Source organism: Dipodomys ordii, unplaced genomic scaffold, assembly GCF_000151885.1.
Source record: "Dipodomys ordii isolate 6190 unplaced genomic scaffold, Dord_2.0 Scaffold12, whole genome shotgun sequence".
NCBI lineage: Eukaryota > Metazoa > Chordata > Mammalia > Rodentia > Heteromyidae > Dipodomys > Dipodomys ordii.
This window is the reverse complement of record NW_012267228.1, coordinates 994,415-1,007,569: the sequence shown is the minus strand read 5'-3', so window position 1 is coordinate 1,007,569 and position 13,155 is coordinate 994,415. Positions and strand designations below refer to the sequence as shown.

At 56.0% G+C, this 13,155-nt stretch overlaps 1 protein-coding gene across 2 annotated transcripts in view; it reads right to left on the bottom strand.

Moving 5' to 3' along the window:
- Slc6a6 (solute carrier family 6 (neurotransmitter transporter), member 6) overlaps positions 1-13,155 on the bottom strand; it is a 52,067-nt gene that overhangs the window by 21,300 nt on the left and 17,612 nt on the right. The window contains exons 1-5 of one of the 2 annotated variants that reach the window (XM_013010473.1): positions 11,985-12,053; positions 9,267-9,506; positions 7,306-7,440; positions 5,796-6,030; positions 118-250 (exon numbers count right to left, since the gene is read on the bottom strand). In XM_013010473.1, coding sequence (XP_012865927.1) covers positions 118-250; positions 5,796-6,030; positions 7,306-7,440; positions 9,267-9,495 — 732 coding nt within the window. In that variant the 5' untranslated portion in view covers positions 9,496-9,506; positions 11,985-12,053. Of the gene's footprint in view, positions 1-117; positions 251-5,795; positions 6,031-7,305; positions 7,441-9,266; positions 9,507-11,984; positions 12,054-13,155 lie in introns of those variants that run through there. The other variant, XM_013010472.1, reaches the window with a different exon arrangement.

The window sequence follows — 13,155 nt, the reverse complement described above, 5'->3', positions numbered from 1 at the left end:
ATTTAAAAGGTACAAAAAAGAGTTCTTTGATTTTTTTTTTGGGGGGGGGTGGGGAGGGGAGTCGGTCTGTGTTAAGTGTTTCTGTTCCCCGAGGCAGGGGACAGGTGTCCAGCTTACCTTCCCTGTGGACCTGACGCCCTTCCAGATGCAGAAGAAACAGATCAGCCAGACTAAGAGAAGGCAGAGAGCGAGGTCCCACTTCAGAGCGCCTGGGTGGTCGATGCCGGGGGACAAGCTCAGCACGTTGCGCCTTCGAGGAAACAGAGGAAGGGGTCAGGGGCCAGCCTGGGGCATCCGCGCAGGCCCCCGCAACCTTGTTTGTCTTGGGCAGTCAGAAGCAGATGGAGGGCTGCGGATGGGGCTCAGAGGCCCGGGGCATGTGCGGCACACGCACAGGCCTGGCATATGCAAAACCCTCCTAAGCCAGGTGAACTCTGGGTCATGAAGTCCCCAAACCTCCGTTTCCCCATTTGTAAAAGGGGAAGTCACCCTCACCCAGCATTATGGGCCCTGTCCCTTTTATTCTGCCCAACCCTGACTGTGAGCCAGACCTGGTTGTGCATGCCTCTAATCCCAGCACTAGAGAAGCTGAGACGGGAGGATGGTGGGCTTGAGGGCAGTCTGGGCTACTCAGCAAAGCTTCCCGAAGACCCGCCGAGGCTTGAGCCCTGTGCCAGGTGACGGCTCCCCCTCGGAAAGCACACTCCCACGCAGAAGGGGCCCCGTGGCCTGTCTGTCCTACAAAAGGGAACGATGGCTGGCCAGGCACTGGTGGCTCACGCCTGTCATCCTAGCTACTCAGGAGGCTGAGATCTGAGGATCGTAGTTCAAAGCCTGCCTGGGTAGGAAAGTTTGGGAGACCCTCATCACTGATGAACTACTCAGAAAAGGCTGGAAGTGTGACTGTGGCTCAAGTGGTAGAGTACCAGCCTTCAGCACAGCCAGCCAGGTTCAGGGACAGAGCCCAGGCCCTGAGTTCAAGCTCCAGGACCAGCAAAAAATAAATAAAAAGGAGGACAATAGCTTCCACCCTGTGTGCACTTGGAAGCTACAGCATGAATAAAACCCGCAACTCCTGGCCTGGCCTCCGGCCCCTGACCTCCACGGTGGGGCTCATCCACCAGTGGGACAGATCAACCAGGTGACCGGGGCGAGGTTCTGGTCCTGAGCACACTGCCCTGGCCTCCTCTTCCTGACATTGCCCACCCCACCTGGGACTGTGTGCCCCTCATACTTCTGCCAGAAAACAGGAGCTGGCACCCGCTTGCCGGGGAGGCCGGGCCCGCGGATCTCATGGATCTAAGCGCGCAGCGGGGAGGCTCAGGCTGCCGTCTCCAAGCGAGCAGAGCAGGCGACTGCCAGCCTGGCCTAGGGGGTCTCCGGACCTTTGCACCGTCCACACGCTTCCGCAGCTTGCCTAGGTCTTTTCCTTCGAGGCCTTGTGCGGATGCTACTGCCCTGAGCAACAGCCATTCCCGGACGCCCTGGGTCACGGCCCCCTGCCCTGGCTCCTTTCAAACATCCTGACATGTACGTCAGCCTTCTATGGTGTCTGCGTTGGGGGTGGGGCCTGCACCTGGAGCGGAGCACAGGGCGGGTGACACTCAGGACTCAGCCAGCAGTAAAAGGGTTAGTTACACCCACTTGGTTGGTGGGGGAAAGTGAGGTGCAGAATTCACCTGAACCCACTCAGGAACTAAGCCTGGGTACCAGCCGCCCTCTGTGAGGCTGACGCTGTCCTTAGCAGAAACCCCCAGCACCTCAGGCGTCCCTGTCCTGGGGGAGGCCTCATCCCTCGGGGACCTGGAGGTAAGTGACATTCTTTTCTTTTTCTTTTTTTTTTGGTCAGTCGTGGGGCTTGAACTCAGGGTCTGTCCCTCAGCTCTTCATCTCAAGGCGAGCACTCTGCCACTTGAGCCACAGCACCACTTCTGGTTTTCTGGTGGTTTACTGGAGATAGGTGTCTCATGGACGTTCCTGCCCGGGCTGGCTTTGAACTGCGATCCTCAGATCTCAGCCTCCTGAGTAGCTGGGATGACAGGCGGGAGCCACTGGCGCCTGGCAAGGGATGTTCTTATCCAAGAAAAGAAACGCCTCAGCCCAGGGAAGGATCCAAAGAAGAATGGGCTGGCCGTGTGTTTGGAGTCGGCCGCCCTGCTGCCGTCCAGCCGGCACTCAGAGATGTAAATACGTCCTGGAGTGGGCCAAATCGCTTCCTTTTGACTGCAGGCCAGCCATTTATTGGCCTCGGCTCTCCCCTGGAGACCGGCGGAGGCAACAATTATAAAAAGGGCCTTCCGCCGGAGCCCGGGCCCGCGTCCCTGCCCTGCGCGGCCGGCTGACAGCTGCACGGGGAGATGGGCCGAGCCCGCTTGTTTGCAAATATGACTCACGTCTTTTGATTCTAATAGAGTCTAATGATCCGTGCTGAGCTCCCAGGGGCTCCGGAGGAGCCAGGGAGGAAGGCCGGGCTCCAGCCTGATCAGGGCACCTAGCCAGACCTGGCCCCGCCTGTCCTCCAGGGCCTGGGGACAAACGTGACCTCAGACCTCCAGGACTGGCCTCGGGACAGGCTGGCCCTGCTTCTCACCGAAGCCACCTCCCTCACCCCACGAGGCCAGCGTGAAACGCTCCTCTGGGGCCCGCAGTGGCTTCTTGTTGAGAGTCTGAGCAGCTCTGGCTGAGAAGGGAAATGTCGCGCTGCAGGCGCGGTGGGCGTGCGCGTGGAGTTCAGGCCTCTGGAGACGCACACACCCAGGCACCACCTGAAGGGATTTGTGACTGTGGACTTGGCTCCCGGGCCTGCCCTGTGCGCTCCCAAGGTGGCTGTCCACTCCCCACCATCCTCCATCTTGCCCCTTTACCTCTAGCTCCTGGGCTAAACAGTCCTGCCCCAGGGCCTTTGCAGTAGGGGTTCCCAAAGCCATCCATTTCCATAGTTCACATACTGCCTCTTTCTTTCAAGTCTCTGGGACACAGTTAAAAAGGCTCCGCTAGAGAACGTGTCCACTGTCTGGTGCCAGAACACAGATTCCCTCACGCCACTCCCTTCTGCCCCGTCCATGACTGGAACAATGCTTAGACGTGGCCCCTTTCCTGTCTCTGCCCCACGCAACTCTTCTCCAGTCCACCTCTTCTGTGCTTCCGGAATGCTCTCCCTCGGCCAGAGCTGCTCACACTGCCCAGTGAGCTTCTACTCATCCTGCAGAGCCCAGCCGCTGTGGCTGGCCATTTGCAGGTGGAGAAATGAGGGCAAAGAAGGGTGGTGACTTGCTGCTGTGGGCTGCGTGGCTGCGAGCCAGGACGCTGGGCATGCCGTCATGAGCCCTCCCGCCGGCCTCAGCTGGACAACGCCCCTGCCTGGCCGCTCCTGGGCTCAGCCCCCAGCTCCTCATGCATGGGGTGGTCCCGGGCCTTCCCTCAAGCCTGTTTTTGGGGCTCCTGCTCATGAGCCCCAACCTTCCCTAGGAGTCTAGACAGGAGGCACGGAGCAGGCAGATGCTGATGCGAGGCTCTGCTAGACCCGGCTGGTGAAGGGCGAGCGTGGGGTGGGGGAGGGTGCTCGGCTGACAGCTGTCCAGACAGGGCAGACCCTGCCGGCTGCACTGGGGCCTGGGCGCCCAGACAGATCGCTGAACTTCCCAGAGATGACCACCGCCTCGTGTCTTCCTGGCCAGAAAAGGGAGCCCTGGGGCTCAGAATAGATTCAGGAAGGCAAGGGCCCTGAAAAAAGTACGGGCGAGGACGGACACTGAGCTCTTCCCTGGGACCCCTGGGGCCTCGGACGACAGGAGCCAGGCACACCAGAAGGGGGCTCGTTTGCCGCCGAGGGGCTGTGGGCTGTGGACGGGGTCAGGAGTGAGGACCCCAGGGGTGGGGAGCTGGGTGTAGCCGCTATGGGGGCCTGATGTAAACTGTGTGTATACTGTGGCCCGCCCACAGGGCACAGGGCCTCAGCTGCCCCCACGGGAGCCGCTCACCCTGCCACCCTGCAGAGCTGGAACCACTCAGGTCTGGGGAGAGGTAGGGCCTGGCCCGGCCAAGCCAGCAGGGGCAGCCCACCCTCAGCAGGGGCAACAAGGCCGGGTGCACGGTGCCCAGCGACGGGTGTGGTGCCGGTGTCCAGGCAAGAACCGCACAGAAGGCCCGGTCTGCGGCCTCGGGCCCCATCCACCTGAGAAGGATGGAGCGCACGTTCCTTATCTAAAGTGAGGGCGCGGAGGGGGGCAGACTGTGTGGAAGAGGAAACTACGCACAAAGACCCCCCAGTCCAGGCGGCCGGGGGACCCGCCCCTGAGCATGGCAAAGACCCATGAGTGACACAGACTGAGTAGGGGCCCCACACACAAGGGGTAGACCCCAACCCTTCCCTGGAGGGTCTCCAGCTCGACCCCATAGCATGGCAGGGGCCTGGGAGCAGGCAGCGCCCTGTCCAACCTGTCCCCGAGCTGGCTCATCAGGTGAGCAGACACCTGGAAAGCAGCAGAGCTACAAGCGCGGGAGGGGTGCCCCGTGGTCTCAGCCCTCCTCCTCCCCCTCCCCCTCCTCCTCCCCCTCTGCCTCCTCCTCCCCCTCCTCCTCCTCCTTCCCCTCCATGCCGGCCCACGGCTCAGGCAAGATGACTCGGGCATCTCTGGGGTGAGGCAGACAGCCCCCCCCCTCCGCCCTGTCCTGGGCGTGACATGCATCCCCATCTGCCTGCACACACCACGCTACGTGTCCTCTCCGAGGCAAGTCTCCCTCCCACACGGCGGCCAAGCGCGCGAGGTGGCCGCTGTCCTCCTCTCACGCAGAGCAGAGATGACCTTCTCACCTCCTGAACTGGGCTTGTCCTGGGCTCCCTTTGGCCCAGGGGGTTTAACACAAATGACGTGAGCAGAGATTAAAAAAAGCTCACAACCGGGCTTGCCCATCTGTCACTCCTGTGACAAGCTCAGGCCTGCTAGGTGACACACCAGTTGTCCCTGGCCTCCTGACACCCGGCCAGGCCCAGCCAATTCCCAGAAGTGCTGCCCTCGGGACAGCTGCGGGCAGATACACACAGGCGTCTAACACAGAAGAGCCAAGCTGAGCCAAATGGTCAATGCTGTCAATAAGCAGCCGCTAGCTAAACAAATACCGGGTTTGGGAATGGTTGTTATGCACCAAAAGCTAACTGGTACTATTTTTGCTCTACTGACTCACCTTTTCATTTGAGTATACATGAGTATATGAGTATATATTCTTATATATGCAGTTTCCAATATTTTCCTTTCCCTCTGCACAGATTTATAAACCCCTTTCTATAGTATATGTTAGAAAACACAAGTTTCCTTCATACATTTTAGTATATATATATATACACACATACTATATATATATATATATACACACTTATATGTATATATATGTATGTATGTATATATATATATATATATATATATATATATATGTGTGTGTGTGTGTGTGTGTGAATGAAAAAAAAGTTATCATTTTCAAACATGTTTCCCTGTCAGGGGAAATCTTGGGGGGTTCACCCCTCTCAATTAGTTAAAGAAACTGAGGCTCATCAAGGGGGCCGGAGCAACTTTCCTAAATTCAAACAGCCAGTGAATGACAGAACTGGGTTTCCTCCCAGGCCTGTCAGAAACCAAAAGGCATGGATTTGTCTCCAGACAAGCGGCCTCCTTCCCCCCACCCCGGGAGGAAGGGGAGGTGGCTGTCCTTGTTGCCCGCCCCGCCCCTGGCCCCGCCCCTGGCCCCGCCCCGCCCCGCCCTGGCCACACCCCCAACCCCCCCCCGCGAGGTGGCCTTACTCCCAGAACTCGATGACGGGGGAGGTGAAGTTGGTGGCGCTGAGGGAGACCCAGAGGCTCTTGTTCTTGCGCAGTGTGTCCTCCATGCACTGGGGAGTGTTCCAGCTGTGGTTGCAGTGGGCCCAGGGCAGCTCCTTTTGGAAGGACTGGAACAGGTAGTAGGTGGCCCAGGCCAGGATGACGATGTAGTACACGTTCAGGAGAGACACGATGACGATGGATGCATAGCCGATGCCTGCGGTAGGGTGAGCGAGATGAGCAAGGGTCAGAAGGCCACCGCGACCATGACCGCAGGCTCAACTGGAAGGCCTCTGGTCAGAAGCCCTCCACAGAGACCAGCAGTGTTTGTAGGTTGAATGGGTGCCTGGAGGGATGGACCTATGAGAAATGGAATGGCGGGATGGCAGGGAGAGAGCAGTGAACATGCTGGATGGGTGGGCGACTGGCTGGCGGGACAGGTGGGTAGATGGATAGGAAAGTGGCTAGATGGCTGGTTGGATGGATAGATGGGTAAAGAGATGGATGGATAATGAGTGGCTGGATGGATAAACGGATGAATGGGTAAGTAGACAAATGGATGAATGGATGGACAGAATAGGTAGATGAATGGATGGGTTGGGTGGGTAGGTGGACAAATGGGTGGATAACTAGATGGATGGTGGATGGATGGGTGGGAGGATGTGTGGGTGGGGTGGGCAGATGGAGGCATGGTATATCTATCAAGCACACTTACTTGTTTGGAAATATGTACATATGTTGGTTAGTTAGAAAGTTGGGGAGATGAATGGACAATGATGGTCTAATTTTTTTTTTTTTTTTTGGTTGTGGGGCCTGAACTCTAGGCCTGGGCGCTGCCCCTCAGCTCTTCAGCTTAAGGTTAGTGCTCTACCACTTGAGCCACAGCACCACTTCTGGCTTTTTCTGCTTATGTGGTACTGAGGAATCGAACCCAGGGTCTCATGCATGCAAGGCAAGCGCTCTACCACTGAGCCACTTTCCCAGCCCATAATGTTCTAATTTTTTAATGGTTTAGTGGAGGAAAGGGTTAAGGTATGGACAAATGTTTGCACGAGCGACTGACGTTAGAGACTCTCATACTTGACATTCTAACGTTCTTGTGCACAGTAGGTACTCTGCACAGGACTAGCGAAGCCACCATTCGTCTGGTGCTCGCTGAGCACTTGGGCTGCTGGATGTGACTCACACTGTGAAGGTCAGCATGGTATTTTTATTTCAGAGATGAGGAAACTGCAGGAATGTGATATGCCCAAAGTCACCAAACTGAAGTGGAGGAAATGGGTCTTGAACCCGGACAGAACCTCCTGGTCTGGCTAGACAGCTCTTGGTGCCTGAGGGGCAGGCACAGCGTGGCCATGCAGAGCGAGCGGCCACGTGTGCCCGGCACATGCCGTGGCCCCTTCTCCACTCTCAGTGCAGCCTCCCTGTGTGGCAAGGGCCTGACACCTGGTAGAGGAGACGCCCCAGCCCAGGGGCCCGGCCCCACACTCACCAGAGAACAAGGGGCAGATCTTCTCCCAGCAGGTGATGCCCCCTTCTGAGGTGTACTGGCCTATGATGACCTCCAGGAAAAACACGGGCAGGCCGCTCCCGAACAGGAAGATGAAATACGGTATGAGAAACGCACCTGCGGGGAGCAGAGGCATGAGGCGAGGTCGGGGTGCTGCGGGAAGGCGGTGAGGGCACTACCTGCCAAGCCCCCAGCCGCTGGAACTGGTGGATGACATTTCCACGGGCTCGGCCCTTCTCCACCCCCCACCACCTCCTGTCAGTGTGCCCGCCTCTGCCCGTATCTCGAAATCTACCAGATCTTGGCAGATGCCTCCACCTGCCTGCCTTCTCCACGGTGTCCCTCTGAACAGGGACAGCTAGGCCCAGGGATCGGGGCTCCTACACCAAAGCCAGCAGCGGGGAGGTGTAGGAGGGGCCCTGGTGAGAAGCCAAGGGGGTGGCCCTGGCGTGGGGCCATGATGCCAGGTGGGGGAGGAGGGCACAGATGTCTACTAGTGGCTTCAGCAGGCCCACAGCCCTTAGAAGCTATCTAAGCATGGAAGGTCTGTATGTAGGCTTTGCTCTGGGAGCGTCCAGGACACTCAGAGCCCCAAAGGAACCAGATACCTATGAAAGGGTAAGAGATCAGCTCTAAGACAGAGGTCCCCAAAAGGTGGCTCTCCTAGCCCAGCAGAATGCAGGCCACGCCCACTTCTGCTGCCCTGCAAGGCCCAGGTCACCTCCAACCCCTCAGGGAGCCAGTGCTGTCCGACCAACACCTCCCCCAGGGCCCTTAGCAGGCAGAAATACAAAACCAAAACATCCAAACCTGAACCCACCAACTAACCAGACCCTCTAGGCCGAGACCTTACATTTGATAAATTATCTTCATTGCCAGGCGCCGGTGGCTCACACCTGTAATTTAGCTACTCAGGAGGCTAAGATCTGAAGATCACGGTTCAAAGCCAGCCCAGGGAAGGAAAAAATCTGAGATTTTTTTTCGTTTTCTTTTTTGCTGGTTCTGGGGTTTGAACTCAGGGCCTGGAGCTGTCCCTGAACCACTTTGTGCTCAAGGCTAGCACTCTACCACTGAAGCCACAGTGCCACTTTCAGCTTTTTCTGTGTAGACTGTTAGAGATAAGAGTCTCACAGATTTCCTACTGGGGCTGGCTTCAAACTGATCCTCAGATCTCAGCCTCCGGAGTACCTAGGATTACAGGCCTGAGCCACCAGCACCTGGCTTCGGAGCTCCATTTTGCTCAAGGTTAGAGTTCCACCACTTGAGCCACAATGTCACTTCCAGCTTTTTTTCCTGTGATTATTTGGAGTTAAGAGTCTCACAGACTTTCCTGCCCAGGTTGGTTTTAAACCATGATCCTCAGATCTCAGCCTCCTGAGTAGCTAGGATTATAGGCGTGAGCCACAGCAGCCCAGCTATGAGACTTAACCACTAATTAACCAACAAAAAGCTAGAAGTGGAGCTGTGGCTCAAGTGGTACAGTGCTTGCCTTGAGCACAAAAGCTCTGGGACAACAGCTAGGCCCTGAGTTCAAGTTCCCAAAAGAACACATACACAGAAAAAAAATATATATATATATATATATATACATATATATTCATTATGTCTTCCTTTCCCTGCATCTCTCTACACTGTGTATGATGGGAACGTAACTCTCTTGACTGTATGAGGGTCACTTGGAAAACCAGAAGCAGGTAAAAAGAGGCACATAAATACGGCAGACCGGAGGAATGGGGCTGTGAATGAGGTCTGGGCAACAGGGACCTGACAAGCAAGCTAGAGGATCCGCTTGGCTGCCCAAGGGAACGCAGCCGCTGCTCAGTGTCACCGCGAGGCCGGCGGGGGCAGCACAGGGGAAAGGCAGGCAGAAGCTGCCCTGCGCTGCCCTGGCCTTCACCTGCAGGGTCACCCCCGGCTCCAGACGCAGCCCACTCCAGACTCACCTCCACCATTTTTGTAGCAGAGATACGGGAAACGCCAGACATTGCCCAAACCCACGAAGCCTCCGGCCACGGACAGCACAAAGTCGATCTTGCTGGCCCACTTCTCTCGCTGCGGGGGCTTCCCCTCGGCCTCATCCTCAGGCCGCGTGCCCGGGCTCTTTCCTGGAGATGGCTTCAGGATGTCCTTGTGGAAGTCTTTGAGACACTGCAGCTTCTCCTTGGTGGCCATGTCCTCGCTCTCTGCGCAGGACAGAGGAGGACAATGTAGGGTTACCAAGGCCACCACGGTGCCTGGGGACAGCCTCCTCTGTCTCCCGATGAGCAGCTCCCACCTTCTGGGCTGGGGAGGGGAAATGCCCTTCCCCCTCAGTCCACAGGAGGAGCCATTGGGGTCCCTCTAGGGACTGAGAGCTTCACTGCGTTGGGCACACTTGCAAACCAGAGGCAACAGGCTCCAATTCCCGGATACTTGGTAAGTAGAAGACAAGGGGGAGCACGGAGGCCAGCCCCCTGGGCCCCCACCCTAGCCCAGCACCACCTTCCAGAGTAGAACACAGCCAGTAACAGGCTGCCTGCCTGCAGCTCCACACAGGAGAGATCCTGTCTTCTGACTTGAGATCTGTCTAGGAAATGACAACTTGGCAGGGCATAGCCGCTCACACTTGTAATCTCAGCTATTCAGGAGGTGGAGATCAGCAAGATTTTAGTTCAAGGACAGCCTAGGCAAAAAGGCAGCAATGTTCTACCTCAACTAACAGGCTAGATGTGGAGTCTCACATTTGTCACACCATCTATGTGGGAGGGTTAAGTAGGTGCTCCACATCTGGGCCTGGGCAAAATTTGAGACTCTACCTGAAAAATAAATCAAAGAGGGCTACTTGCCTAGCAAGTACAAGGCTTTGAATTCAAACTGTAGCTAAGGGGGGGGGGGATAGAAGGAAAGGGAAAGAGGAAGAGGGAGGGGGAAAGAGGAAGAGGAAGAGGGAAAGAAGAAGAGGAAGAAGAGGAAGAGGAGGAGGAGGAGGGAGAAGAAAAAGAAGAAGAAGAGGAAGAGGAAGAAGAGGAAGAGGAAATAAAATGACAGTTCTTAGCAATGTATGAGCACTGCGCATGACACATGGGAAAAGTCAGTCTGTAGATGCAAAGACGTGGATATTTGGGATGTTGCCAGAGTGCAGACAGTGGGTATCTATGAAATGGATTTGCAACTTATTAATGAGCCCCATATGTGTAGCAGGAAGCTAGGGTATCTTCACTGAGTCCTGTAAGAGTGCATCCGTGGGCTGAGGATGCGGTTCAGCACATATGAAGAAGGCCTTGGCTCCATCCCCAGCACCAAAGAGAAGCAAAGACTGCTTCCCGGTCATCTCAGCCTGCCCGGTGCCCCTTGCTTCAGCTCTCTTGCCCTCTGGCCCCCAGCTGCCTTGGCCAGAGGGAGGACTAAGCCCCTGGGGCTGGTTCATGAGCCCAGGCCATAGGTGCTCGGACCCCAGCTCTAGAAGAGGTCTGCCAGAGTCAGGGCACAGCCTCCTGATTCTCAGGTTCCAGGACTCACTCTCCCGGGAGCTCAGGCCTGAGGACCACAGCCAGCCGCATGTCCGTGCGCGAGGAGGACGCACCTGCCACCGGAGGACCGTGCCAAGGCCAGGTTCCACCACAGGGCTTCACCTGCAGCTCACATCAGGGGTCAGGGTACAGCTGGGAGACCCAGAGCCGGAGGCCTCTCCTGCTTTCCCCTGAGCCTCAGTTTCCCGCTCCAGAGGATAGAATGAACCGCAGTGAACACGGCCAACTCCAGCCAGGCAGCCTGGGGCACGCGCTCTGTTTTCCTGATCCACATCAGCGGCCAACGCAGAAACACCAGACTTCAGAGAAGAGTAATGATTTCAAGGGTCTCTTGAGAAAATAGGTCAGAACACATGGCCGCAAGCAAGCTGGCGCAAGCGCAGCTGTCCCTTCCACAGACAAGCCTGAGAGTCTCCATCCTCGCTCCTCCTCCCCACCACCCCTACCTTGGACGCCACCCCGGAGGGCACCAGGGAATCCCTGCGCGGCTCCCCTCATTTGGCTCTCCCTGAGGCCAGACAGTTGGTTTGCCCCCTCCTAGCTGGCTCCTTGGTGACTCAAGCAGAACTCATGGAGACAAAGACCTGGCCGCCCTGCCCGGTCCTTCTCCTGGCACACGTAGGCCGTCAGGAAAGCACAGCTGGGTGGCCAGTTCCCAGCCGAGCCCTGCCAGCAGCCAGCGTCAAATGCAAACCTCAGCTCTGCGGGGCGTGATGAGCCTGGGCCTCGGAGCCTGGAGGGCGGCCTAAGGGGACGTGCCGACCTCGCCCAGCAGCCCGGCCTCTGGGGGCTCGAGGGGCAGAGGCACAACAAGCCTGTTTCCCCCACGCCTCTTTCCTCTCCGGGGCTCCCTCGGGGCGGGGGACCCCAATTGTTTCACTATCTGACAGCCAGCAGACCCAGAAAGGCTTCCTGGAGCCACCGGGCAGCCCACGGAGCTCTTCCTCCGTCTGGCGGGGCATCCGCACGGCCTTTCTCTGCCCGGCTCCCTCGGGACCAGGCGCGGGGCTCGGCCGGCCCAGGGCCACCGCTGTAAAAATAGCCCGGGAGGCCAGCATTGTTTCAGCATTCATCCTGTGGCCCACGATGGTTATCTAAGCGCTCACGGCAGGCAGGAGGGGGGATAATTGGAGGATGTGGACTCACGCCCACCTTCGCTGCTCAGGGAATGACTCCGTGCAGAGAAGGCCTCGTCCACCCTGCTGCATACTTCTTGGTCCTCTTGGATGGGGGACTGCGGAAGGTCAGCTTGGCCTTTGAATTTAAAGGGGGGAAGCGTGATGGGGGGGACAGGGTATCAGGACCACACAGGCAGAGAGACTCAGCCTCGCTAGGAGCCAAGCTCTGCTTCCCTGGGGTGCCCTGGCCCCATCTGCCACGCCACCTCCTGCGGAATCTGTGTGAGAGATCGCGTCAGGCAAAGCATAAGCTTCAAGGAAGCATGCCTGCAGGAAGGGGGTGCTGGTTCAAGGCTTCCCATACACTTGGCTGCACCTTTATAGCCTCTACCTTTATTCTTACTATATTCTTCTCGGCAGTACATTCGTTGCCTTTATTCTCGTTTTGGCTATTTTTCTATTGATCCGCGAACAGAGCATGTTGTTTCTTTCCAGTCCAATAGAGACGGCTTTTCTGAATAATAAAGACTAGGACCAAAGATAAAATGTGGACAATGCCCCAATCAATCTATCATCTGATGTGATGCTGCCTCCAGAAGCTTCTGCAACTTCACAAGCAGTTTTGCAGCTCATAGTAAATATAGAAATTTAAAATTTCCAGATATGTTACAACAGGCAGAATTAATGAATTAAACTAAACCAGAAGGAGTTATCCCAGAAGCACAGAGGGTTATAGAAAAAGGGACCCCTAATAATAAAAAGAAAAGAAAGATTCCCCCAATAGTTATGACTAAGTTTGGTCCAGCTTACATTACAGGGAATAGATGGTGGTTTCCCACAAAATATAAAGTTAGTGACATCACATTTCCTGAGCTGACCGATGAACCATTGCCTTATACAGGAGTTTACAAAGATGAAAATAGATGGATTAATGTAAAAGGAAAAAGAGTATCTTAGTACTCATTAGATTTTATGCAAAGATTAGGTAAGCTCTAGACCATTATGGTGTTTATTATCAAAATAAAACAAGATAGTTTAAAATACAATTAGAGATTTATATAAACAAATATTGGGATTAAAATAATAGGAAACGGAGAATGCCTGACTCAACCTGGAAGTGGTTTCTAGGATGGTTTCAAAGGGACTTGAAGATATATGGAAAAAATAAAAAGAGTACAATATAAGTACAGCCCTGTCTTAGGTTT